Genomic DNA, 27,668 nt, shown 5'->3' with positions numbered 1-27,668 from the left:
TGATGATGCCCTGGGATCTGGGGCTCCTCTGGAAAGCTTCTCAGATTCAATCTTTTCTCCCCATTCCTACTACTACTGCTCTGGACTTGGCCCTCAAGATTCTATGACAGGCTTGTTATTCTGCTACCCTTCTAATTTGTCTCCTTGCCATACATCTTTTGTTCCTCAAAGCCATCCTGCATATTGTTGTCATGATAATTCTCCAAAATCCTCTTCATTGTAAGCCTTCTTTTACCTCAGAATTTACCAAGTGAAATTATGATGATCGTTTTATATTTCTTTTTTTTTCCTTTCTTTTCTGTTGTTGTTGGGTTGAGCTGTAGTTTTTCTTACATTTACTTTTAAATATGTACACAATAAATATGTATGATTTTTATAATAATGAAAAGATAGAGTCAGTTTCCAATGTCTCAGAAGGTGAAGGGGCAATTGGGAGTGCTGTGGCTCTCATTTCTTCTTCACCAAGTCTCTTTCCTTTGGGGTAATGTATGAGACCTCCAAAAATTGTCCTACGTTAGCTACCAAACATAATTTCCTTTGACTCTCCTATGGAAGCTGTTATAGCTTCCTTATGGTAGCCAGCTTCTGCTACCGTCACACCCCGTGCCCCCAGCCCACTTAAGTCTTAGCGATCTTTCCAGATTTAGTTAACATGTCACCTTCCTGGACTACTTTAATTCTTAAACTTATCATTTCTGTGACATTTTATTTTGTCCATACCTCACTCCTTATGATTCCCTTTTAGTTGTTGCCAACTCTTTTACCTGAGTGAATCTTGTCTCTTAAATGAATTCCAAGTTCTTGGAGCACAAGGGTACTCTTACAAATTCTTTGCTTTCCTCATACCATCTGGCGTAGTTCTAAACATATAATACATAATCCATTGATATATTTTTGAGAACTTTATTCACATCTTAGCTGAATGATTTAACATGTGTCAGACCATAGTGCTACCCTTCCTACAAAATATTTGAAGAAGGATTTCATAGGGAAGGTAATCATGATACAAAGGAACAGAAATCTAATGAGGGGATCTGGGGTATCAGTAACATGCTGACTGTGTGACCTTAGAAAACACTACCTTTGCCCTGATTTGCCAATCACTTTCCTTGGGACTCTTGTTGGCTATTCTGACTACTACCCTGGGGAGACCATCTTATGTCCTTAGTAGATTTTGTACCTCATTGTCTATACCAATTTGCTCCCCCCCACCACTGTGGACAACTCTGTTGCTTTGCCCTAATTCCTTAGCATCAGAGGTACCCCTTTCTCTAAGAAGCAGGCCATAAATATGGTCAGTGAAGTAGTCATCACTTCTTCTCTAAGCCTGGATATCTAAATAGGCTATGCCTCTGTAGTTGTCACTCTAACATATGAACTTGTGTCATTGTATATTTGGCTATAAAATCTGATTGCTTACCCTGGTCTCCACATCTATGTGGAGTGTTGGTGGCATCTTCCCTTAATGTTAAGTAGATGATAGAACCAGATAGGAAGTCTGAGTAGCTCAGATCTACTAGTCAAACCCCACTCTTAATTAGCAATGTGATCTTGTGCCAATAACTTTTGAACTCACTTTTGGAAATGAAATGTGGATGATAATAGTGCATATCTCTGAGTTAAATGAGATAGCCCATGTAAGGTGCCTAGTAACATCCCTGGCTATTATTATAATTGTTTTCATTAATCCTTGAAATAGAAAGATAGCTGAGCAAAAGAATGTATGAACTAGTAGCTTGTCAGTGTATTTGTTGAATTGAAATGGTTCAGTGATCTGTGTTTGGGGGTTTATGATGTGCACAAAGCCTGAGCCCTTCAACCAATCCAGTTTGGTGATTATTAGCCATATTCAACCCTCTTTTCTATTCTCCCTTTCCCAGGGCTGATGCTGTCTACAGAAAACATAAAAACAAATGGCTGTTTGCAAGAGGGGAGGGAAAGAGAAAGTTAATACTTCAGGCTCCATAGGTCAGCTTTAGTTTATAACCCAACCCAATCCAAAGAGCCTGAGGGTTTTTGTCTTGGGAGGAGGGTTACCAGAGTGTTGGTGGCATCCTCCCTTAAGCTGCAGTAGAGAATTGATTGGTAAAAAGCAGTCAGTTTATGTTTGGTTTGTGGGAGTGAACATGGTCTGGAAGGTCATTGAAATTTTATTGTATGAATGTTTCAAACTGATGTAAATAACGAGGCTGAGCTCATAAGGGATAAAACATGGGATCAAAAGAGAGAATCAGAACAGCATCTTGGGGGTTTTCCTTCTGACATTCTCTTCCTGGGCCTCATGACTCTACATTTGAATACCTACATCTTAAATCAAAGGCAGTAGTAGGCCAGGTGTAGAAGGAGCCTGCCTAAATAAAGTGAATTTGGCTCAGTGTGTGGACTTCGAGAAACCCTCAAAAAAAAAAAAGAGACACAAAGCCACAAGAAGGAGAAAGTGGGTCTTTGACAGTAACTCGTACCATCTGCTCTGCTTTTGCTAAAACTGGAGAAGCAGTTGCTTTGAGGCTTGAAGTGTAATTCCCCTGTTTTCGCATTTGGTCTTGCAGGTAAATGAAGAGAATGGGTTGGCATTGCTGTTCCAGAATGCTCTGCTTTTTCACTGCCCCCTTCTGGGGCTCCTCATGCTCTCACTGTAGCTAAGAGAACATAGTCCAGATAGAAATCTGACCGCAAAGAGTACAGCATAGGTACATGTACACTGGATGGAGAACACTGCCCAACCTAGCAAGGTAGAACCATTGTCTTTCATAAAATGATTGTAACAAGGAAATGGCAATATTTCCTTGGTCATTGCCAAATAAAACAATATGGGTCCCTGGGCAAATTCAGTGCAGAGGGGTGAGAGAGATGTTTCTCAGAGTCAGCCTAAAGGGTTCTCTCCATTCGGTAGGACACCATGTGTCCCTGCAGCAGCAAACAAAGAACAGAGGACATGGTCTCTGAGTCTCTTTTCCTGTACCCTGAGCAAACATAATGTCACACCTCAGGGACAGTATGATGAAAAGTTCCACCTGCCTGAGCATAACCCTGTATGGAAGACTTGGGAATGACCTCTGGGCAAGATAGTCTTCATAATCTCTGCCTCCCTTGCCCAGATCAGGAGCCTCTGCTGTAGGGATGGACAGAGTGCTGATGAAAATGTTCTTGAGAAATGCTTACTAAAATTCAGAAAAAAAAAATTTTCATTGGTTATGAAGTAATATAAGGTTCCCTCTGTTATCTTTTTTTTCTTTTAATATTTTATTTATTTACTCATGAGAGAGGCAGAGACACGGCAGAGGGAGAAGCAGGCTCCCTGTGAGGAGCCCAATGTGGGACTTGATCCCAGGACCCCGGGATCACGACCTGAGCCTAAGGCAGACGCTCAACCACTGAGCCACCCAGGTGCCCACCCTGAGTTATTTTGTCTTAAGAAATGGATCTAGGAGAATAATGCGATCCAAGCTTCAACTCCTCGTTCCCATTCAGTGATCTGCAATATGAATTGAGTCTCTCTCAATTGGATCAGCAATTCTAACATAATATAGTGAACATTTTTCAAGTTGTTCAGTTGTTGCAGGAACTGTCTTAAGCAACTTACATGTAGTATTTCGTTTACTCCTCAGTTTTATGGGATGGCTGTTGCTATTATGCCTATTTGACAGGGAAAATGAAGTTCAGAAAGGTGAGTTAACCTCCTCCAGGTTTCACTGCTAGTAAGTGACAAAGGCAGAATTGACTTACCCTGTAGGCTTAAAGCTCTGAAGCACACTACTTCACCTCCCTTCCCCAATATTTACAGATTTTTAAGAATTTTTTATGGTTATTAAACTTATGACTGCAAGAAGATGAATACTATTGTTTAAATACATTTATGTGTTTATTTTTAAAAGCATTTTCTGCACCAGGTCCAAGCACACACTGGCCTAACCTCCTTAAAAGTTGTCATGGTTCTACTTTTCTCTCCATCATACTCCCACACCCAACATCTCTTTGACACCAGCCTTCTCCGAGGATCCAGCTTGGGCAGGGGCGGGAGGGGGGCATGAGTAGAGAGCTTGAAGCACACCCCTCTTCTGGAGTGGTGAGCAAGAGAAACTCGCTCCACCCTATCCTTCCTCCTACTCCCATGGGCACAAACCAAAGTCAACTCACCTTAACCAGCAGGGATTTCCTAGATGGTGGTGCTAAACCCAGAGGATTGAGCTAAAGGAAGAGAAAGCTCTGGAAGGCAAAGATGTTCCATTTTTCTTAAAGCAGGGGGAAGGAACAGGAAAGACAAAGTAGCTAATATGCAGCCGTGTTTAGGATGCATTAGAGTAAATCTTCGCTGTTACTCAATGCAGCTCGCCCATAGGGAATGCCAGGGGAGAGGAAGTCTGAGGTTTGTTTTTATTCATTTATTTTCAGCTTTGCTGTAGATACTGTTGTGTGTGGTAATTCCTAGGCAGATGTTACAATGTAGAGTTTCTCCAGGCGATTGCATTGGCATTTTTAACAGGACTCAGAGTAAAAGTCTTTCTCCTCAAAAATCTACTCAATGATTAAGGCTGAAAGGAGCCTGGCTTTGAAATCCTCTCCTAAGAAACGAAAGACACTCAGAGCAGCCTTATTCTCTTTATTGTCCTGGGTTGGCTGTAGGCTCTGTAACCCGTCACACGTGTAGGCCGCAGGAAGGCCGGTCCCGGGTGGGAGGTCACTCCAGCCCACAGACCACCGAGACCCCTGGTGAGATCCCCATCCAGTGCCAGTCTTCAGGAACACTGCCAAGCTGTCAGGGCCCTGGAGCAGGATTTATGGGGTTGCCTTTGGAAGCAAATGTGCCTATTCTGTTTCCTGCCCCGCCCCAGCCTCCTTTTTTTCCTCCTGCTCCCATTGTTGTGTATAGGCTAGCTGAAAACTTGGTCTTTTTTGCCTTCTATAAGGTTGAAATCCGACGGGCAAATACAGTGACAGGATGGGGGAGAAGCAGGTTGATCAACTGCGTGGCCTCCACGTCATTCCTTTATGGATTTCTGTAAGCAGTGCTTCTCAGTTGTCAATTTTATCAACCAAATAAATTTTCACGTGTGTATGATAGTATAAGTAATGCACATTTCAGCCAACCTATGTTTTTCCTTCTCCCCAATTCCCAGTGGACTTTGAAGAAGGGAAATCAATAAATCAATTGGTACCTTGTCCAATACCCATTTCAATGACATCACAGCGCCATTTGCTAAAGATCAGACATTAGTTACGGAAAGAGACTGAGACATTTCCATTTGATAATGTATGTCTTTGCCCTTTTGAACCAGGTACAAAAAAGGAATAGTGGAGTGTCCTTGTAAATGACAATTTTTGTGTTGACCTTATCAAAAAAATAAAGTAGTTGTGGAGAAAATGATAGAATATCATTTATACCTCAGGGTTTATTAGACACGCAGTAGAGTGTTTTCTTATAGGTTTATCCTATAATATTTTATTCAAAAAAATTTCCCCCATTGTGGTTAACTCTACTTTTTAGAAATTAGATTTTTATTTTTTTAAATCTGATTTTAGAAATGTATATATTATTTGTCTTTGGTCCTTAAAAATGGCATCAGAATTCAATACTTTAAAAACCTATAAACAAAAAAAAAAACCCTATAAAACAAATGCTTATATGCACTAAAATAGCTCTGATTTTTGGAGAAAAACCACACAACTTAGAAGAATGCCTTTAAAAAATAAAGAATGCTTTATAATACCACGATCCTGGGTTTTTTGTACTGTTTTGTTCATTTATTCATATATTTGCATATATTGCATGTTCTTAAATTGGGATAAAACAATACAACCACTTTTGTTTAGTCTCTCCCCCAAATGCCTCAATACTATATGCAACTTCACTTCCAAAATTCAGCGTCTCTTGAACCAACTGTAATATTCTTTTCACACAGACCTTGCAGATTTTGCTATTGTTGCAATATTATGAAAGAAGTATGTCTTACTAAGCACTCTAAACTATGTGGAAATATATTCGTAATTACCGGGATAGCAACAACAGTAAAATGCATTTCTGGTGTCCTGCGGTCCAAACAGTCCTGGACTGAGGGTCAAAAGAGGAGAGTTGGAGGCTCAACTCCGCATTCAGGGATTTTCTCACCTGGAGTGTGAATCTGCCTCCCGTCTACTGAGCTCAAGCTCCTCACCAGTAAACCACAACCATTAGACTAAGTGGTCTTTAAGTTTCCTTCCAAGTGTGAAATTCTTTGCTTATGCAATTCTCTCTGAAGAGCTCTTGATGACTTGGCCTTATGAGAGCTCTTCTGCGCTGTGGATTCCTGCGGGAAGGATGGCTTTTTGCAGAAGGGGAGCTTGCAGGTTTTATCTGCGGAGTATCCTCCAGGAATTCTCTGGCCCCTCGAGCTCAGGTGTTCGACCACACGGGGCACAGTAGAGTGATCTGTGGGTTCACAGTGTGGCTGACTTCTTTCCCCTTCACCCTGAATTTGGGTTGTTCTCTGAACATTGGTCATATCCTAAAATGAAAGCTTCTGAGCCGCTCCTAAAGCATAAGGAATCAGAAGGGAGAGAGTCCGTGGATGAGGTTACTGCAGGAGGGCCAGCAGGTCTCTTCTGAGCTGCTGCTTGGTCCTGGGGCCAGCTAAATCAGCTGCTTGGGCAACTTGGAGACGCAATGAGAAGGGATTAATTAGATCACTTAGAATTCTTAAAATGAGGCTCAAAATGTGTGGAACCAAGAGCAGTTCTTAGCCACCGAAAGTGCTATATTTTTCGTCCCGTTGGCTATGTAGGTGAGCTCACCTACAAATTTCCCTACCTATATTTGGACCTCAAGAATGCACTTCGGTCGTGTCTGTCTTCTCTGCGGTGCAGCAGCCGGGGATGGGGGCAGGCTCGGCGCGGGGCTCCCTTCCGCCACGGGCAGGTGGAGAGGCGGCCGCGCGGGCTGCGAGGCCGAGCGGGGAGGCCGGGACCCGGGCTGGCCCCGCGCCCGGGGAGGCTCCCCCTACCGGGAGTCCGGAGCAGTGCTGGGGCCGGGCCTGGGCCGCTGCGCCGCCGGCTCCTTCGGGGCTTGGCGGGTGGGATCAGCGCGCGGCGGAAGCGCTCGGCCCGGGGAACGAGCATTTTCCTGCAAAAGCAATTAGCTGCGAATAAACATCTGCAACGGCGGCTCCGCCACCCGAGCGCCCGCCGCGCGTCTCTAACGGGCGGGGCGGGGGGTGGGGGATGGGGGGCAGGATGGTGAGATTCGAGGCCCGGGAAGGAAGGGGGTGGGGGACTGTGCAGGGAGGTGCTCCCCGAGTTCAGAGGCGCTTCTTAAGTTACCAACAAAGTCAGGGCCGATCCCGGGAGAGGTAACCGGTCGTCCGGTTACGCGGCGCCCTTTCCCCGCCTGGGACCTGCGCGCTGCAGGTAGTCAGGACGGTGTAGGTGTAGCCCGACTCCAGATGCCCTTGGAGACCCGGACCCCGGGAGCGAGCGCCTCTGCGCGGCGCAGCCACTGTGCCCCCAGCGGCCCCCATACAACCGGTAGTTAAACAGGGCCTTCGAGTGTCTCAAGTCAAGGTGAGCAAGGAGTCCTCCAGCCTCCGGCCCGCGTCTCCGGGACTTGGGGCCCGGGACCTTGGGTCCCAGGAGAGACCCGAAGGCAAAGCCGTTTGGGGTGATGGACGCGGGGCGAATTGGGGTCGAAGTGGGAGGATGCTTGCACGTGCACAGGGACGCCCGCTGGTTTCGGGGTGCGCGCCGCCCAGAGCTCGAGCGTGCGGGGTTGGGGCGACGGGGACTCTCCTGGGCCCTAACAGCCACCAGTCCTGCCCAGGTGGGCTCTGTCCCCGGTGCTTGTGGGCGGAGAGTGCGCAGGGAGCTGACCACCCAAGAGCTAAGAGCGTCCCCCAGGAGGCCAAATCTGCAAAGTCTCGTCCAACCCTCGGGGCGTTTTTCCGTAGACTAAGCTGTTGGAAGAGAGCAGTCGTACACCCGTCTAACAAAGATAATAAGGACATGATGGGGGAAAAAACGGACTATGCAGTGGTGAAGGTTTGACCCGTCACGGAGCATCCCTGCTTTGCCTTCTCCGCAGGCCAAGGGCGGTCCTGGAGGTAGCACGAGGTGCAGTGGGGGTCACCCCAGCCCCTTGCTCCTCTGAGGTCCTGACCCACCCCTGACCCAGGCGGACACCCACATGCTTGGTGCAGCCTGAGGCCCCTGGGCCCAGTCTTCGCATCCACAGCCGGGCCTAATCTAGGGGCCCCTGTGGGTGTCCTGCGCCCGCCTCATCTCAGACCGAATCCCAAGGGGTCCGGGGAAAGGAGGGAGAGGTGGGCGTCGCAGGCTGCTTCCCTTGGGCCTTGGGCGCAATGGTTATCACCTGTGCGGAGAGAAGGTGACTTCGGCTGCGACCTCAGCTGCCTCGGCTGTGTGGTGCCCCCTCGGGTCAGGGGCACCCACGGGAGACCGAAACCACCTTCTCCAGCCGCTGGCGCTTCCTTGCCCGCGGGGACTGAGCAGGAGCAGAGAGAGCTGACGTCTGTTCAGCACCCCGTGGGTTCCCAGTCGGGGCGAATTGGGCTGGGGGCGCTGGGAGGGGGAGGGAGGGAGGTGAGGGATGGAGGGATTCGTTTCCGACCTGCTTCTGTCTTCTGTTTTCCATTCCAGAAAATACCAGTGCTTTTTGGCAGTTGGGCTCTTACAAAGGTGGATTTATAACCAGTCCCCCCTCCTCCCAGATTTTTCTTAAAGGTGTTGCAGTATCCCCCACCCACTCACCTTTCTCTAACCTGCTCCTCCTCCCACTTTCCCCGAAAATGTGAGTGATCATGTGTGAGAAGCAGCTTAGCCCAGTGTCTGCAGCAGAGCCGCAACTTGAGTGAGAGGTGAGGAGGCTTCCCTGGACGTTTTGGTGTTTCTCAAGTTACTGGGGTCCCCGTAGCAAAAGTAGCTGGGCTTGGTGGCCAGCAAGACGGGGAGCCCCGGAGCACCCAGGCTGTGTGCACCGCACCCCCGCCAGGAAGCGCTGGCCTCCCAGTGTGTGGGCTCGAGGCCCTTCGGATGAGCCAGGGGCCAGGATCAGGCTCCTAAAGCAGCAGAAAAAGCAGACACGTAATTTCACTCCTTTATCCTACCTCGCCTCCACCACCACTTTTTTTTTCCTTTTGGTAGACGGACTGTGTAATAGGCAGGTAGCCCGGAAGCTGGAGCTGCGCTGTAGGAGTTGGGAGCGATCCCGAGCCGGCACTGCCCTTCTGGATTTGGGAACCGTCTGGGGGAGGAGGAGGGTCAAAGGGGCATCCGCTTCTTTTGAACGAGGGCGCGGTTTGCTTCCCGCAGACAGCGGGCGGGGACAGCTCAGTGCGGAGGGCTCCGTGGGATGTCTCTTGGAGCAGGTAATTTCTGCGGCGGGTCGAGAGCTGGTGACTGACACTCTCGGTGACAGCGACCAGGCCGGGCAGCGCCCTTTCCCGATTATCCAGATGATTAACCCCTGGGCTGGCCCCGGTGGGATCTCCACTCTCCCCTCACCTTTTCTCCCACGGGGATTAGGGGGCGCCCCTTTCCAAAGAGGACCCGAGGGTCTCGGCCTTGGCCCTTCCTGAGCTCCGTGTGGCCTTGCATCTGATTAGGGCCGGGGGAAGAGGGGGCGGCCCGCAGATCCGTCCCTCCTCGTCGCCCACCTAGCCGAGCCGGGTTCACCGGGCCGGTCCCCCCGCGGTCCCCCGGGTCCCCTCCCCCCCGCAACCACTTGTCTGAAACTTACCAGATTCCAACCTTAAGGCAGGAAAAAAAGTGTTTCATATACAAACCGATCAGGGTATTTGCAGATAATTGCGAATGTCAAATACTGGGGCGTGATGACAAAGTGCAGAGATTGCCAGGACCCGAGCTCCGCCTGAGGGGCGGGGGCTCCTGGCGGGGCTCCCGGGCCACCTCGCGCCGCGCGGTTGGGGGGGGGGGGCAGTCAGCCGAGCTGCCTGCAGCCCCTTCGGTGGAGATGCCTGTTTCTTCGACCCCTCTGCTCTGCAGCTGGTTCAGGATTCATCCGCGGCGTGCACGCTCAGCCCCAGCGGGAAGGCGCGGCCGCCCCGCGCTCCCCACACCCCCAGGCGCGCACAGACACCCCAGGCAGGATGCACGCACCATGGGGGTTCCTGGGCCTCAGTTGGACGCCGAGGCCCAAAGCCCTGCCAGGAGGCGTCACCAGAGCTGATGCCAGACTGTCACCCGGGGCTGCCTGACACAGCGGGGGAGGGGCGACTCAGAGGCTACTCAGGCCAGCCGCTGCACCCATCTAGAACCGGGAGGAGTCCTTTACAGAAGTAAACGCAGAATTTTAAAAAAGGCCCCTAAAAGGCCACCCTCGGACCTAATCCTCCTGCCGGGCTTGCGGGAGGCCAAGGAGGGGGTTTTCCCTGGGAGCCCTAGCGCATACAGCCCGCCAAAGTTGACCCCTCGAACCCTGGAACCCTCAGCGACTGCTCCCAGCAGCTCTCAGGACAACCCCTATGAGACGCCCCCTGCCCCCCCCAGACGTGCTCAGAGTGTTTCAAGCCCCCCCAATCCTATCTATCTACTGGTTACCCTTGTTGGATCCCAAATCTACTGAAAACCGGGGGATCGATTATAGATGGTATGATGAGGTTAGTGGCAGGTCCGCAGCTTTCCGGGGGTCAGAACCGCAGGGGTGGCAGGAACGCGGGGTCCAGCATCGCTGGGGGCTGGACTTAGCCGCTGGAGAGCAGCAGAAGAGGCTCACACACCCCATACAGGCGTCATGAGTCCTACCACAAGCAACCCAGGGCTCTGGCCCCTGAGTCCGGGGTAGCTGGACAACGTCAGAGGAGGGGAGGAAGCTGAGCGACCTTTGACACTCTGGCCCCCTTTCCTTTTTGAGGGCTGATGATGTGGCGGGATATTCCGGTGAGGGGGGTGTTTGGGTGGGGGTAGAAGGAAGGAGAGAGGAGGGAAGGGATCACTGCTCAGGCTAGTGCGGTCAGGCTGCAGAGAGAGGAAAGCTCAGGAGAGCAACTTGGGACGTCTGTCCCAAGTCCCTGTCCCCGATTCTCAGCGCCCCCCTCCAACCCCTTCTATTGAACGCCTGCAGCCCTCATGTCTTTGGAAGCCCTTACAGTTTTACACTCCAATTGTCTGAGGTTTCTGATGATGACAAATTAGAAAAAGGCTTCTGCAGCAGCCCAACACCTAGGTCAGAGAGCTGGGGGGGAGGGTAGGATACTGGACAGAGGTCGGGGTAAAGGAAAGTCTTGCCTCCCAGGCTTTCTCTGCGAGGTTGGGGCGAGGGCGGGGAGGACTGGGGCCTGGGGCTGGGGAGTGCTTTGGTAGCCTGGAAGTGGGATCCACAGAAGTCCAGCCCCTCACTCCTCAGTTAAAGGGCATCAGGAGTGCTCTGGGCAGTCAGCCTTTCTTGCCCTGACCAGGAAGGCCTTGGTCTTGCCGGAAGACTCAACTGGGGATCGTGGGGACAAGCAGGGTGACAGGCTTTGTGGGAGAGACCCATTCAGGTCCAGTGAGGCCGGAGTAGATGACAGCAGTGTCTATCTCCAGCCTGAGCGGCCAACCGGGGCCCCACAAGTGTAAGATGTGATTCTATTTGACTTTCCAAATCAAAATGCATTGATTGGGGCCCAAAGAGTTCACGGCACATAACCGTCTTAATTAAACCTGCTGTAAACAGACAAATCACTTCTCCTCTGGCACATAGGGCCCTGGGACATGGCACAGGGGCTGGCATAAGCTAGGCTTGAGGATGCTCTTTAAAGAAAGGAGTGTAAATGAGGCAAAGAAAAAAAGTGGAGCTTCCACGACTGACCGTAGGAAACAGCTTAACCGAAACCCAAACTCTAAACAACCAGAAGGTATGGGATGGGAGGGAGAACCTTAAAAGCCAGAGGAGAACCTGGTTGATGGAGCAGCTCTGTGGGGACCTGCAGACCAGGGTGGGGGGGAAGGGGAGCCCCCAGGTTGTCTGGGGAGGCTGAGGCTCTGAGTTACCCCCCCGCTCAGCTCTGCCCTTTCCTTCCCAATCCTTCCATCTTTCTCTGCCACTCTTCTCGACTTCTGGCACCCGGAGGACAGCGCCGAGAGACACGTCCTCCCTTAACCTGGGCAGCGAGGGGGACCAGGGCCGCCGCGGTGAGTGCCCTTAGCGCGCAGCCAGGACGTGGGGCGCTGGGCGCCCGGCGGCCGACACTGGAGGGCATGGGTGGGCCCCGGGCCAGAGCAGGAGCAGATGGGAAGGGAAGTTGGCTGTCACCCTCTTGGGAAGCGGGGAAACAGGGCGTATACACCGTAGCTCAAGGTTCACTCCCTCTTCAGCCAAGTGCCGACACCGTGGTGCGATCTGCAGAAGCTGGAAGAGGCTCAGGGGCTCTGGTGCCACCGGCCGAGGGTGCGGGGAGAGCTGGGGGCAGTGGCCCCCGGGCAGGGCCCGCAAGACGCCCTTCTGGGCCCCGAACGTGCCCAGGGCTGGGTCTGTCTCCCAGTCACTCTGGGCCTCCTGGACTCGGCACAAAGCAACCCTCAAGCTGACTCGGGGTCTCACAGCCTAAAACAAGAAGGCGAACTAAGGGGGAGTTCGTGGATTTTCTAACTAAAAGTGAAAAGGAGAAGTTCTCCATAATGTGTAAACACTGAAGCTCTGAGCGCACAGCACAGGTTTGGGTGTGTTGCTGGGAACTTGGGGAGCTGCCTCCTCCACCCTCCATGGTTTGCAAACTTGGATTCTCATTGCTTTTCATTGACTAGCTTCTGACCCCAACAGTAATCTGATTCAGAAATACTCTTCATTTCGTTAGGCTGACGTTGGCAGGCACTAGTTATGTTGTATCTGGTGGGGAATTTAAGTTCAGTTAAATTTTAGCATAATGCTTTTTGAAAAAGTCTTTTAAAAGATTTTTTTACTTCCATACAGAAAATGAAAACATATATATATGTATATATACACACACATATATATGTGATTGGAGAGAAACATGCTTAGATTGCCTTTAGATTTTTGAGATTTTGTATAGGCGCCAACAATTCCGTGGACACAAACGAATGGGCTATTTGCCGTTATTATTCATGAAAGGTCTTTTATATTTTTAAGTTGAGGCATGGTTCCCAGGTGGAAAAATTCTTTATGACTAAGAACATGCTTTCAAAAAGATTAGAACATTCAAGCAAAAATTTAGAGCGCATGATGGTAGAGAAGTCTTTACTGAAAAAAACAGATAACACGACCATCCAGGAGTTGAAGTCAAAATGTAGTAAAAGTCAATTAAAATGCAAACTATTAGGGAAGCATTGCAAATGTCTTTGTCACATCCAAAGGGAAAAAAAAAAATCTTCAGAAACCTCCCTCCCTCGTTTTGTACTTGTGTTGTGAGACTTGAATTGTTGTCCACATTTTTCTCTTCCGAAATAACAGCAGTTCACCTTTCAAAACTCTTCACCACCTATCGACAATGACCATTGTTCTCCAGCTAAGAAGGACTTTTGAAACCAACAACTTCTTTCACATACTCACACTTGCACACTCCACACAAACGCACACACAGTTGCCGTTTTTTTTTTTTTTTTTTTTTTTTTTTTTTTAACGTTGCTTCTGAATGAGAGAGAGAGAGAGAGAGAAGGAGAGACAGACTAGGAAACTCGAGCTTAGGTAACCAACGAACCCAATTACTAGGCTTTATTGATACTAAAAGGAAAAGTTCCCCTCGTAAAATTTCTCTGAGCTTATTAGTTATTTAAATCAGCCTCGGGGCTGGACGAGCGACGCCGCAGGCACCCGCTGCCGGCTCCTGGAGGTGAGCAGACGGCGTCCGCGTCCCGACCCGCCGCCTCGCGCCCGCAGGCCCCGGGCCCCGGGGGCAAAGGCAGGCGCAGCGAGCCGAGGTGAGCCACTTGGCACGCGTGCCGGGCCTGGCGCGCTTGGGGACAGCCCCGCGCGGCCTACGGGCATTAGATTTAGAAGCCAGCAGGTCGGGGCCCAGGCCGGGGTGCGGGCGAGCAGGCCGGGCGGACAGTGGGCGCCAGAACTGCTCCGCGCGGGCACCGCCGGGCTCCCCGGGCCCCGGCGGGAGCGCCCTGCTCGGCCGCGGGGCCGGCGACCTGCGGGGCTGTGACCGGTGGCCGCCGGGCGTGAGCGCTCAGGCCCGAGCCTCGGTGCTGCGTGGGGCTAGGAGTTCTGTAGTTGGATGGGCACCAGGTGGATCCACACCTTTCTGGGTCGTTGTCCCTGTCCGCGGCGGATGGTCCCCAAGTGTGTGTGTGTGCGTGTGCGCGTGTCAACAGTTGCATTTATTAAAGGGAAGCCCCGGCCGGCCCACGGAGGTCCCCTGAGCCCGACACGGGGGCTCGCGATGGTGACGTCGCGCCGGGCCAGCTCCAGGTGATGCCCGGCTCCGCGGGGCTTGGCGGCGGGGCCCCGAGGCGCGCGGGGCGGGGGAGAAGCGACCCCTCCCCCGGGGTCCAGCTGTCACGGGCCGGGAAGGACACCCTCGGGGCTCCCCATCTCTCCACAGGGGCCTGGGCCGCCCGGGCCGGGGCACCGCGGGGCGCGCAGCCGGCTTTCCCGCCGCTCGCCCGCTTGGCCCAGGGGCGCCGACCGCTGCGGGAGCTGCTGGAGCCGCGGGAGCCGCGGGAGCCGCGGGAGCTGGGCCGCCTCGGCGCGGCGGCGGGTGCGCGGACTTCGGCGCGGGCGGCCCTGCCCGCCGCGTGGGCTCCGGCCTGGACCTGCCAGGTATGCGTCCGCTCCCGGGGGTCGGGCCGCCGCCGAGGTCCTGGTGGTGGTCGGGGCTGAGCCGGGCCCGCACCTGCCCATCCCCCGCCGCGCCCTGCGCCCGCGACCAGGCGACGCCGAGGGCCCGGCTCCGGGACGCCGCGGGTTTCGGTCGCAGCCCACGCGGTGGCGCTGTCGGGAGCGGGCGGCTCGTCTCCGGTCGGGGGACCCGGGCAGTGACCCGGGCTCCAGGCGGCGGGGCCGTTGGGATGAGTCGAGGGCGCGGGGCTCCTCGCCGCTCCCGGGGGCCCCGGGCCGAGCGATGGGGCGGGCCCGGCCCTCCTTGCTCGCGGCCTCCGAGACGGCAGACGCCGCGGGTCGGGAGCGGGACTCGGCGCTCAGAGCCCCGCAGCCCCGGGGAGGGGGCAGGGCGGCGGCGGCGGCGGCGGCAACTCCTTGGGCGTTTCGTTTTCTGTCCCCCACGGCCCGGTCACCGGCCGTTTAAAGTCGATTTCTATTCCAAAACACAAAACAAAACAACAACAGAAAAGCAACAAAAAGCAAACACGCTAGCTTGGCCGGGCAGTCCTCCTCTCCCTGCGATGCTGCAGGAGATCCAGCTCTGTTAGCTCTAGACTCTGGAAAAGAGTGGAAGGATCCAGGAGCCTGGGGGCGTTGTCATGTGTCGTCGCGAGTGCCGCTCGGAGCCCGCGGGCCCTCCGCCTTCCTGGGCTTCCCAGCCCGGGGCCGCGCGCGGGGACGGCACCTCCACCCCGGCCACGGGGACGCCCTCACCTCCGGGTCGTGTCCCTTGGCTTTCTGCACTCGGGGCGGGCGCCCTCTCCCAGCCCCTGCACCTGGGACCCCGGGGCGCAGAGCTCGCGCCGTCGCCGGAGGCAGCTCCTGGGCCGACCTCCGCGGGCCCCCTCCCGCCCTCGGGGCGTCGGACCCCCGACCCCGCGACCTCCGGGGCGCGCAGCTCGCTCCGGCCGGGCCCCCGCCTCCCCGGGACGCCTCTCTCCGTCGGGGCCGCAGGGGCGCGTCGGCCGCAGGGTGGGAGCGGGACCTCCGGCCGCCCTGCCCGAGGGGCCCGCGGCTTCCCCGCCGCCCCGCCCCGCCCCGCCGCCCAAGGGCCCCCCGGGGCTGCCGCGCGAGCCCGCCGGTCGAGGGCTTTGCCGGGCGCGGTTGGCGTTTGACGGGCTCGGGTGCCAACGAGGGAGGCGTGCGGACGGCGGAGTAAGTGCCCCCGGACGCCCCGGAGCAGCCGCCAAGGGCTGGAGCCCACCCCGCGGGCCGGCGAGGCGGGCGCGCGCCCCTCGGGGCCCTCGGCACGTGCGGCTCCCACCCCCGCGCCTGGGGCGAGTTCTGCGGTCCCCGGACACGTTGGTCGCCTGACTCTCCCCGGACAGTCCGCGGCGGAAATTGGCTCCAGAAGTGGTGTGGGCTTCATTGGAGGGGAAGGATTCCCTCCCGCCCTCCCCTCGCCCCCAGCAGCGCGGGCCCCGGGTGCTGGCGGGGGGGCGGGGGCGCGGAGAGGGGGAGAGGCAGGCCTGCGTGGGTTCCCAGGAGCCGCAGGAGGCTTCCGACGCCCGCGGTGCCCGCAGAGGGCTTCTGGCGAGGGCGAGGGCGAGGGCGCGGGGGAAAGGCCGCTCGGCTTCCGCGTGCTCCCTAAGAGGCAGCGCGCCTCCGGGAGGGCCTCTCCGCCCGGGCGGCCAGACCTGGGATCCAGGGAGCCCGGTGACGGATGCTGCAGCCGCGGGGCTCGGGCGGCCCGGCCCGGGCACCCAGCCCCCTCCGCCCGGGGCGGTCGGGCCTAGGCCGCCCTGCGCGCTCACCGCGGGAGGAAGGTTGGCCACACGTTAGAGCCAGCACAGCAGAGACCTCGGTGTCCAGGGCGAGAAATCAAGAAATGTTGCCATTAAAAGTGCAGGCCATAAAAGGAGAAGGAAGGCCTGACGAGAGATGGAGAGAAAAGGGGAGAACATGAAAATAAGAAAAAACATGCATATTTAAGCCCAGCGCGTAAAGATCCGTTGATTTTTAAAATAACAAATCTCAGTGTGATTATGAAAGACGGGCGACCTTTGACTAAATGACATATGAAAAAAAAAATTGAGGGTGGGGGAGGAGAGGGAGGAAAAAGTCTTAGTAGATTCCCGACTGAAACGTCAGTGAGAAGCAAGTTGAAGGATTAAAATGTCCCCCAGTGTGAACTTTATGCTTTGAGCACTGGAGCAAAAACTATCTGTATAAAAAAATGCGTTTGGGATCAAATTATTTTTAAAGAAGAAGAAGAAAAAAAACCAACAACAACAAACGTAATTAAAACCAATTCTTTTCTTGAGTGTGATTTTGTTTTAAAAATGTTTGGAAATGAACCACTTGAGGAATATAAAACGAAACCAAACAGAACTTTTGAATCAGAATTTATTTACGGTTTTAAAAAGTAGAAAATCTCAGCAAAAGATAAAAATGCTATTTGAAATTTCTTATTGTCAAAATTGAGCATGCCGAAAATAATTGCTTACTTCAGTTGAAATAAGGTCAATACAAAAATCATGCAGTAGAAAGCTTATGTAATTTGAAACAGAAAAGGCCTTTATTAGGGACAAAACTCAACGGGGGTAAAAAAAAAAAAAAAGAAAAAGAAAAGAAAACCCTCACTGGGCACGTATCACAAAACTTCCTAGAATTCTCCCTTTTTAAAATCGAAAGAAATTTGTAAAATGTGTAAGTAAACATAAATCTGCAAATATTCAAAACACATTTCTGGTAATAACTCAGAGCTTTCGATGTCTTCCTTTATGCCCAGTTCACCTTTACCTATTTTAAGTGCTTTTGCCCCAAATGATAGTTTTGTTCACTGTCAAAAACGGAAAAGAAGAAACTCTAATAATGAGAAAATCCATTAATCTTCCAAAGGGTGCAGAATCTGAAAACAAACTGGCCACAAAGTACATTTAATTGTACTTAAATTGTATACTTTATTTAAATCGCCCATCTCAGGGGTTTAATAATTTAGAATCAATAGCTCCCTTCAAAACATAATAAAATATTTACACTTTATAAAATATTAACCCATTAACAATACCGCTGTGTTGTTTATGAGCGTGTGACTGCAGTCCCACAATCATGCTGTTGACACAAGCATGTGAGGTTAGCGAAGTGATCCTTCGCAAAATGTAAATGAAGATCTTCAGACAGTGGTGTTTATAAAATAGCTCATTAATGACTTAAGATTGAATCGCTCCAACCATTCGCATCATCAGATATAATAATAGTGACGAATCAGACAGGAAAGATCCTGGCTAAACCATTTGCATTTTTTTTTTTTTTTCCAGAAGTACTGAAGTCCTAATAGCACCATTTCTTCTAAGTTCCTGGACACTGATCCGGAGGAGGATTCTGCAGTTCAACACCAAGGTAAGGAAAGAAACAGCATTATTATCGTTTTTTGTTTTTCTTTTTTTTTTTTTTTTTTTTTTTAAGATTAAGATATTTGTTAAGAATTGCGGCTCTCCCCATCTTGGAAACGGGCTCAAACTTTGACAGTGGTAGTTGCTTTTTTTGCAAAACCCCCTTCCCATTCCGACGTGAAAGTACAGATTAAAAAAAAAAAAGTTTGTTGATCAAACTTACAGTTTGGTTCTTTGCAGCCAAAAACCTTTTAGCTACCCCCACGAGTTGGTTTACTCGAGCCACTTTGTTCTCACCGCCTTCGAATTGTGCATTTTCTCTAACCCGTCCGTTCAGGTTGGAGGGAGAGATGGGGTTTGGGGGATAAAAGCACAGGGAAGAGAACGTGCAGCCCAGAGCTCGCAGGGTGGCTCCCCGAAGGTTCTCTATGGAGCTGGCTTCCTTTCCCGGCTGGGCTCCGACCGCCTCCCGGGGCGCCTGGGGCTCCCTTGGACCTTGGTGGGCGGCGCCTGGGTGCGGGCTGCTCCGGGAGCGGGGCGCTGAGCCTTAGGCCGGGGCAGGTTTAGTTTCTGGGACCCTTTCTCTTCCAGAGGCTCCTCCGCCTCCCAGGCCTGGGCTCTGGAGGGGACGGCTGCGCGCACGCCGCCCACCGGGTAGGTGCGGCGAGGGGGCCGGCGGCCTACCTCCGGGCGCCCGGCGGCCGCGGCTCCCCGCTCTCGGTACACCGGCCCAAGCTTTCCAGCATTACCCTAGGAGCGCGTTTCCCCAAACCGAATGGAGTTTGGCCCTCTGGCGCCGCCGTACAGCCAATGCTTCTTAAGGGGGACCGGCGGCGCAGGCGGCGCGATGGTGGGGAGTCCGCCGGGTGCGGGGGTTTAGGGGAGAGACACCCGGTGCGCGGTGGGGACTGGAGGCGCCGCCAGCAGAGGGGCTTCGCCGGCCTCCAGGCGCGCGGGGACGCGGCCTCATTTTCCCGCCACAGGTCAGGACCGCGAGTGTGAGCCGGCGCCCCGGGCGCCTCGCGGGGGCCGCGGCCCCTGCCCACGTGCTTTTCTTTAAGGAGGTCCGGCGCCCTAGCGGGGACCTCAGGGACAAAAGCGCGGCCGCAGCTCGGCCTGCTCGGCTGCTGCCCGCGCCACCTTAAATGAGCACCGCGGCTGGAGTCGGGCTGCGGGCGGCTGCGGCCGCGGGAGTCGGCAAAAGTTTGTGGCTCAGTCGCACCTTCGCGGGACCTGCTGTGGACGCCCCCGCGCGGCCTCCCCCGGGACGGGGCACCGGGCCGTCCCCGCGCACGCCGCGCGTCCTCGGAGCCCAGCGCCTGAGCCGCCGGGGCGGGGCGGGGCAGGCGGGGGGTCCCGGGAGTCCCAGACCCGCAGCTGCAGGACGGGCGAGCCCCGCCGCCCTCCCCGCCTCCGCGCCACGGCCTCCGGGCGGAGCCGCTCGGGATGCCCGCGGCGCAGCGAGCGCTCCGGGGCCGCCGCCCGGGGAGGCCCCCCGCCCCCCGCGCGGCCCGCTCGCCCGTCCGCGCCGCGGCACCCCTGCCCCCCGGGGCGCGCGGGCCATTGTTCCGGGCCCGCGGGCGGCGGCCTTCCCTGCGCGGGCTGCGGCGCGGCGGGCCCCGGACGGCCGGCTCCGCGCGGAGGGGGAGCTCCCGGGCACCGGGAAAAGTTGCTCGGAGGGGCGGAGGCGGTGGGTGGTGGGCGGAGGCGGTGGGTGGGGGAGGCGATAGTCCTCCTATCTCCAAAGTCGAAAGTACTCGGCGCAGTTAGCAGAACCGGGAGCCGAGGCAGCCGCGCTCGCCTGCTGCGCGTCGGGCTGCGCCTCCGCGGGGAGACCGGGGAGACCAGGCAGCCGCGCCCGCCGAGCCGCCGCCGCCGCCGCCGCCGCCGCCGCCCCCGCGCCGGGACCAGTGCGCCTCGGGGCCGGGCGAGGCGGCCGCGCCCCGGACCCGCCGCGAGGAGGAGGAGCGGACCCGAGCCCCGGCGGCGCCCGGGCGCACCCGCACCCGCACCCACCCGCACCCGCACCCGCCGGCCCGGCCGCCGCCCCGCGCGGCTCTCGCTCCTCTGCCATCGCTCCTCCGCCGCCCCACGCGCGCGGTCCTCGCCCCGCGGCTGCGCTGCCGCCGACTCCCCGCTTCCTCCTCCGCCCTCCTCCCTGCTTCCCACCCGCCCCTCGCCAGCCCCTCTGCCTCCTCCGCAGCCCCGCCGCTGTTTGGGTCGCCGGGCTCACAGCGATTGATTGATTGATGTTTAATTTCCTGCCAGGCGGGGCCCCCCTCCCCCCGCAACCTCCCCAGCCCTCCTCCCCGCCCCCCACTCTCCTCCTCCACTGCGGTGGACCAGTCTGGCTCGGGTTTAGAGCTTCCCCCCCCAACCCCCATCCCGAAATAACCCAGAGACTTCCCCTACCCCCACCCCAAATTATTATTTTGAAGGCGCTAGATCTGGGGACGGAAAGGGGGAGGGGGAGAAATCGGAAACCGAGGACAACCCAAAAGGACTCACTTTGCCTGATGACTCAACGCAACTAATAATCATCTCCCTCTCAGTGTATCTCTCTCCGCGGCTGGTCGGGGAGTCCGGCTCCGGCTGCTGGCGGCGGCGGCCGAGAGGGGAGAGGCTGGAGGTGACGGCTTGGGCGGCCGCCGCGCCTCCTCCCGCGCGCGGTCCCGGGTCCCCGGGCCGCCTCGGCTCTCGGTGACACCGGCCCAGAGGGAGGCTCCGGCCGCGCCTGCCCGCCCACTAGCAGACCCGCGGAGCGGCAGCCCCGGCCCGCCTCCGCCGCCTCCCCGTCCTCAGCCCTTTCTCTCCAGAACGGGGCTCCTTCCCGAAGGTGTGAAAAGGCTTTTTCAGCCTCCTTTTCTCTTTTCCCCTCCTCCGCCGTCTCCTCCCCCGCTCGCTCGGGTGCCCCTTTGGAGGAATCCTCCTTTCCCTCTCCTCCTCCTCCTCCTCCCCCTGCCCCCCTCCCATCATCATCATCATCATCATCACCATCATCATCATAACAACCATCTCTGCACTAGAAGACACCCTGACCCAGGACCTTAAACGTTAGGACCTGGGAAAGAGGACAAGGGGAAGGAGGAGAGAAGACTAGGAGAGCGCTGCAAGGCAAAGCACCAGAAACTTTCCACCCTGGATTCTCTACTTTTGCTCCATGGACAGAGCCTCAGCCAGCCAAGTTACAGACAGACCGTGAGCAGTAAGTACGCGGGGCGAGGACTCCCACCGCAGGCTCGGGGGGCCGGGGAAGCCCGGGGCCGGCCGAGCCCCCTCCCGCGGCCCGGGCGGTGCGGGGAGCCTCCGCCCGCCGCCCTCCCGTGGGCGCGCGCGGCCCCTCGGCCAGCCCCCACCTTGCCTCCGGGACGCGCGGCTTCTCCGGGGCGAGCGCGCCCGCCGGGGATCCTAGCGCACTTGGCTGCGCGGGTTCCTGCTTCTCGGGGATGTCAGTGACAATGTGAGTGCCGTGTCATCAGGTGTTTCCTCCTCCGCCGCCGCCGCCGCCCCCCAAAGACCCGGGGGGGGGGCGGTTTGCCGAGGACCCCCTGCGGGTTCCCGGAGCGCGCGTGCCAGCCTTAGGACACCCAGAGGAAAACTTTTTGGAGGAATTTTTAAATTGGGCTTGATGAAGGCTGCTCCTTCACCTAACCGTTTAAATGCTTTTTTTTTTTTTTCGCTTTTGTGTGTTGCACTGAAGAGCTTTTGCAAATAAGGATGGGAGGAACAGAAGAACGTTCCAAAATAATAACGACGGCAGCTCCCCCCCGCCCCCCGCGCCCGCCCTGGGGATGCAGGTTATCCTGGGGAGCGCTGTGAGGAGGAGGAGTACCTCCGGGTGCTCATCGATGTGGACCTGGGGTTGGGGTTGTGCGAAGCGTGTCTGTGTCCGCAGACCGGCCCTGGAGGGGGGCGGGGGGCTCAGGGGGTCCCCACGCCGGGCCTTTGGCGCCGGCCCCGCCGCTCGGCGCACGGGCATCCTGTGGCTAATCGGGGTCCTCGCGGACCTGTGTGCATCCTTCCCCAGCCCCTGCTCGGCGGGGGACACGGCCTTCGGATGAAGTTCACTGCTTCCCGCGCGGGGAGGCCGTGTCCCCCGAGGGCGCCGCTGCCAGCCGCGCCCCCGGGAGCGGGCCGCCTCGCCCGGAGCTCCCTCCTGCAGAGCGGCCGGGCCCGGGGCTCGGGGCCTCGGGCGGCGGGAGGACGCCCGGGGGCTGCGCGGTGCCGCGCTCCGCCACTGGCCTGAACGTCTATCACGTGTGTGAGCGGTTTTCCCTCTTTTTTTTTCCCTCCCCCTTCCCTCCCTCCCTCCCCCCTCCCCCTCCCTCCCTCCCCCCCGCCCCCTCCCTAGGTCCCTGCGCGTTTTATTGCGACCTGCCGGTGGGAACTTTGTCTCCGAGTCGGAGCAGCATGGAGCGGCGGAGCGAGAGCCCGTGTCTGCGGGACAGCCCCGACCGGCGGAGCGGCAGCCCCGACGTCAAGGGGCCTCCCCCGGTGAAGGTGGCCCGGCTGGAGCAGAACGGCAGCCCCATGGGAGCCCGCGGGAGGCCCAACGGCGCCGTGGCCAAGGCCGTGGGAGGTAACAGCCCGCAGCGGGGAGGCGCGCGGCCCGGCCCGGCGGGAAGGGCCCGGGTGGCGGGGTCCAGGTGGCCCGGGCGCCGCCGCGGTGTAGGGTTACAGGAAGTCCCCTCCGGGTGGCCAGATAAGGCCCCCGCCGCCTCGCCCCTGCAACTGGGAGCCTCCTCCAGAGTTGCAAACAAGAAAGCGGTTTACCCAGAGGGTGGCATTTTTTGGGCACCTTGCCACTGTGTGCTGAGGTGTTGGCAGGTTTATGTCACAGCCAGCTAACTGTTTCTAGATTTTCCTAGAGAGCTTTTTAGCGATTTAACTCTTTTTGCCTTGCCTCGGAGTTATCAGTTTTGCAGAGATGAAGTTGTGAGGTGCGATCGCTCTGGTGGACTAGTTTCTTTTTCTTTTCTTTTCTTTTTTCTTTTTCTTTTTTTAATGCTCAGGAGCAAAGAGTGTTGGTGTTACTTTGTAGTTAGGACAGTGCTCCGAGAGAATTTAGTAACAAACCGGGAATATCCTGCCACATTTCAAGTGGGAGATAAAGAATCATGAGCCGAATGTGTCAGGCCCGCAGAGGCTTGAAGGTCACCGTTTTCTGTAAAGTTTAAGATCCTGTGCATTTGTGACTTTGCGGTGGGTGATGGGGCACGACAGGTAAAAACAGCAGAGTGGTCTTAAGGGCTGCATGCTGTTTACCTCTTCCAGGATGTTGATATTATTTAAAGAAAAGCTTTGGTAGATTTTTATCACTTAACCACTTTCTTTTAAAGTGGTTAGGGGGAGAGTTTTTACAAAGTAAAGATACATAAGAAGTTAAAACATTATTAAAAGGTTCTGAGGCTTATGCCACTGGCTTAGTCGTTTTCTACATGTAAAATAACACAACTCAACATGGCATGCAGCTTTTTTTTGTGTCTTTGGGATCCATCATTCATTAGTTTAAATCTTTTTTGCTTCCAGAGGTTTTTCTCCTCCCCCCCACCTCTCCATATTTTCAGCAGTAGCTTATTTGACATAATTCTTTATATTAGCCTGCCTGAAATGGTGCAAAACCGTGGCAAAACTTAATGATAAGCTCCAACCCCATGTTCTCAATAGCCATAGTATGTATTTCAAAGGAAAAGACTTAAGTCTGAATGTCCGTGCCCTTTTAAAGAGTTACAACAGACATTTTATAAAATAACACGTTTCTATTTTTACTTGGTTTGCTATTATTATTTCTTCATGGTAGACATTCAGGATGGTTTGCCTTAGTTCCTTCTATTAATCATCTCCCCTGGGAAGCACTCATTCTCACAGTGTTTAAAGGTTTAAAAAATTATTTGGCTCTACATTGCAGCTTACATATCTTTTATTGTAGGGACTTAAAGATATACTTTAATGAGGCAAAAGAAAACTTGATAGCTCTGCGAGCCACTTTTTAAAAGTGGCGTTTATTTATATGTTGACTTAGACCAGAACAATAACTTCAGACTTCTTATAATATCTTTTAGTGTATGCATATAAGAAAGGAAAATATAGCAAATACGACAAAACCAAGTGTAAGATGATATAAGTGCTGATGCTATTTGATTGAAAAACTGGGAAATCCTTAGAGGAGATGTGTTCTCAAAGTGGCCTTATGCACGTAGAAGAAACTTGGACTTGTAATTCTGGTTTCTTTCTGAAGACCTACTAAAATTCACTAGATTGAAAGAAGTCTCTAAACATTTTAGAACGTAATTGTTAACAGTTGTGATTCCTTAAAACAAGTGTGGTTTTTATTTCTACAGCATATTAATTTCGTTGACCGGGGATACCTTTAGTGTAAAACAGTGGTTGCGTTTCTTATTTTCTGAGACTATAATTTACATTTGACCAGTTACTATAAATTTGATATAAGGAAAAAATTAAGTCTTCAGGAGGAGTAATAGATTTGTTTCAATGAGCTGCTTTAGTCATTTTTTTCTGAGCTTTAATTTAGTAATATCACAGGTCTTACTAGTTGTTTTTCAAACTGAAAATAGATGGCTTTAGTTTGTCTTAATAACTACTACGTATAATACTTAACAGTAAAGTGATAAAGAAGAGTTTTAAACCCGCATATGGTGGGTTTAAAAATTTTTTTTTATAGAAAGATTTTGTTCTATACAGCATAACAGATTATTTGGAAAGATTTTAATTCAGAAAGCTTTAAAATACAACAACTTAGAACATAAAATGTTGACAGTGTGAAGTTTCTCATTGAATGTTAATATTGGCTTTGGGGTGTAAGTTTATATACTTTCCTAATGTACATTGAGATGGTAATAATTTCATTTCTTTGTGACTTTAAATCATGTGCATAGATTGGAGAAAAGCAAAGCCTTTTAAAAAAATACACTTTTTAAATTTTAAAAAATGCTTAAAATACATTTCTAGTTAGCAGTTCTTCGTAATTGAAATACTCATTTTGGAACATAGAGTAAATATAAAATAGATTATATTTCTATCACCCTGCCTTCCTTTGTTTAAATTTCCTTTATGAAGCAATATAATAAGTACAGACAACTACAAAATATTTATAGCTCTATCATTTATTGCCATTTTCAGCTATATTACAGTCTTGTCAGTGTTGTAAAGATGGTTATAATAATTTATGTTTTAAAAATAGAGCTCAAAATTTGGGAGGATGTGTTTGTTAATCTTTAGTGTTCACTAATCTGTAGTGATCTTTCTTAAAAGCTTTCCCCCTAAAAATAGGGGAGATCATTAAGTTAATTGGTTGCCCAATAACATGGCAGTTATCTGACTACTTTTGATAAACAGTGAGGTGAATAAATGTTTCTGAATGCATTGGTTGCACTAGTAAATTCTGTTGCCATGATTCCACATTTTCAGAGAGAGACAGAGTTTGGTATGTTTTTTTTGATGAGAACGTGTTTGTTTTTTAAAAAAAAAGAAGAAATTATATTAGTGTCTAGATTTAACTAGTTGAGGGGGTAGATACACTATCACAGTCTTCAAGGTTGTGTTTTAATAGGGGGCTTAAAAGTTAGTGTGTTGTTTACAATGTGGTTAGCTTTAGAAGACTATTAGAAAGTAGATCAGTTTTGCTTTGTCTTTACAACACTTTCGAGGATGTTTTTGTTCTTATCTAAGCACTGTGTTTTAAAGCATGTATATAATAAAATAAGTGCTCCGATGTGTATGACAGTCAGCTTTTATAGAAGGTCCCCAGGAAAAAAAAAAAAAAAAAAAGGCTAATATCTCTTTAAAAAACATATGAAGGCTGGGAGAGAGTTTAGAGCAAGCAAGAGCACCGTGGTGTTGACAGCTTTATATCCCTGCTGGGTAACATTCACTTACTAGAATTGGCGTCCCCTCTCAGCTAGTAATTCACTCCATAAGGATTTTGAAAAAGGATGATTAATGGTGGGGAAATTTATATTTGTGAAATTGTTGATTAAAACTTACAGATCTATTTGAAGATTTCGAAAAAGAAAAGATTATTAGGGATGACGAAAATAAGAATCAGATGATCCTTTTTACCACCATTAACATAAGTACCTAAAATGTTCTGCTGTGTGTAATGCTTCAGCCACGAAACGTACAGCATAAAATGAAAGTGATGCCAATCAAGTTTCCAGAGGAAGCAAGGCGTTCTTTTCCTCCTGGACTGCTGAAAGGCGCTGGCCAGTTGTGCTTTAATAGCAATAAATTATTGTGCTTCATTCATTGTTAACACAGGCATTTTCATTTTTAAATGTTTGGCTTAAAGAAGAACTTTCAGACAGCTTTATTTAAACTGAATGAACAGCGCTTGAGTATACCAGATGGTGTATTTGCTGATAGGAGGCATTAAACATCAGAAATCTTTTTGATATTTTTCATTTTCCTATGAATTTTGATAATTTTTTTTTTGTGTTAAATGTTCTAGATTTTAGGGTAAAATGTTTGAACACTGGGAGTATCTTTCAGGGATATTTGCTGTTTCTGAAAGAAATTTGCTTTTTTTTTTTCTTTGAAAAGAATTTGTTTTTAAAATAATGGTTTAATTTTGTCGAGGAAGTGCCTGTTATCTTATAAACTGGTTGACCCAAAGTAGGCCTATTATTCTTGCTAATAGTCAGCCCTTTGAAGAACATAACTGTCTTGTTACAAGGGGAAAAAAATCATTATGCAATACACACTGATGTATTCAAATAGGGAAGCAAATGTGATCACGATTGTTGGGCAGGGCCTCATTTAGTGCTGAACATTGTCTACAACAACAGTTAGTTTAATTGTCTACATGTGGAACATTTCCCTTTAGATGAAAAGAAATGCAGTTCAGGTCAGGTGCAGTCACCATATTAGCAGTTGTAGGGAGACATTTTACTTTTTGAAAGGAGTGCGGATATGAAAGAGTATAGATATTGACACATTAAAAATGTATAAAATACTTGGAAATTTAGAAACATGTTGTCAACCTGGGTAAAATGACAAAAACTCATTAAATTCATTTTAGCTAAGGATGAGCACCATTATGCTTGTAGGGAGGCCCCATGTTATTATTTCAAAAGACAAAAGATTGTATTTCCCTCTTACATCTACTTTTTTTTTTTTTTTTTAAGGGTCTAAGATCTTTTTAAATAGAATGAACTTAGGCTTTGGGGTCATCCAACAATCTAGCATGTCCTCTGTAGTTTTGCTGAGGTAGAAAAATAGCCCTTCTCTAAAGTGTTTTTAGTCCTTGGCCTGTTATTAAAATAAAGACATACTTGGTTAAAAAAAATATATGCAATGGAACATACACATTAAACAGAACATAGGGTATCCGCCCCTCAAAGTCCTGAGCATAATTTGATGTTTCAAGTAATTTTGGAAGCCTTGTGTTCCATCAACAGAAACCCACTGACCATTATATATTCAAGATCATCTGCAATGAAATGTGTGTGTATGTGTGTTGGAACTACATAGATGTCCCCTAAGGCATCTGTTTTTTAACCCCTGTAGAAAATAAGCAATATAATCCATTCCCAGGGGGTTGTGACTAG

General features: G+C 52.3%; 1 protein-coding gene and 2 long non-coding RNA genes across 10 annotated transcripts in view; 1 reads left to right on the top strand and 2 right to left on the bottom strand.

Annotated features, from left to right (window-relative positions):
* SATB2 (SATB homeobox 2) overlaps positions 1 to 27,668 on the top strand; it is a 289,546-nt gene that overhangs the window by 85,698 nt on the left and 176,180 nt on the right. The window contains exons 1-3 of one of the 8 annotated variants that reach the window (XM_038585275.1): positions 7,322 to 7,533; positions 18,028 to 18,109; positions 22,454 to 22,681. In XM_038585275.1, the coding sequence (XP_038441203.1) occupies positions 22,513 to 22,681 (169 nt within the window). In that variant the 5' untranslated portion in view covers positions 7,322 to 7,533; positions 18,028 to 18,109; positions 22,454 to 22,512. Of the gene's footprint in view, positions 1 to 7,321; positions 7,534 to 9,329; positions 9,354 to 13,731; positions 13,861 to 18,027; positions 18,110 to 20,793; positions 20,939 to 21,160; positions 21,308 to 22,453; positions 22,682 to 27,668 lie in introns of those variants that run through there. The other 7 variants (XM_038585274.1, XM_038585273.1, XM_038585271.1 and 4 more) reach the window with 7 other exon arrangements.
* LOC119867928 lies at positions 6,916 to 10,267 on the bottom strand. Its single transcript, XR_005385202.1, has 3 exons — positions 8,737 to 10,267; positions 8,339 to 8,547; positions 6,916 to 7,096 (listed from the first exon to the last, which is right to left on the bottom strand). It is a non-coding gene; the product is annotated as an uncharacterized LOC119867928 (long non-coding RNA).
* On the bottom strand, positions 17,951 to 19,321 carry LOC119867927. Its single transcript, XR_005385201.1, has 2 exons — positions 18,326 to 19,321; positions 17,951 to 18,091 (listed from the first exon to the last, which is right to left on the bottom strand). It is a non-coding gene; the product is annotated as an uncharacterized LOC119867927 (long non-coding RNA).

This window comes from Canis lupus, chromosome 37 (assembly GCF_011100685.1).
Source record: "Canis lupus familiaris isolate Mischka breed German Shepherd chromosome 37, alternate assembly UU_Cfam_GSD_1.0, whole genome shotgun sequence".
NCBI lineage: Eukaryota > Metazoa > Chordata > Mammalia > Carnivora > Canidae > Canis > Canis lupus.
Note: the sequence above shows the minus strand (reverse complement) of the source record. Positions and strands in the feature narration are given on the sequence as shown.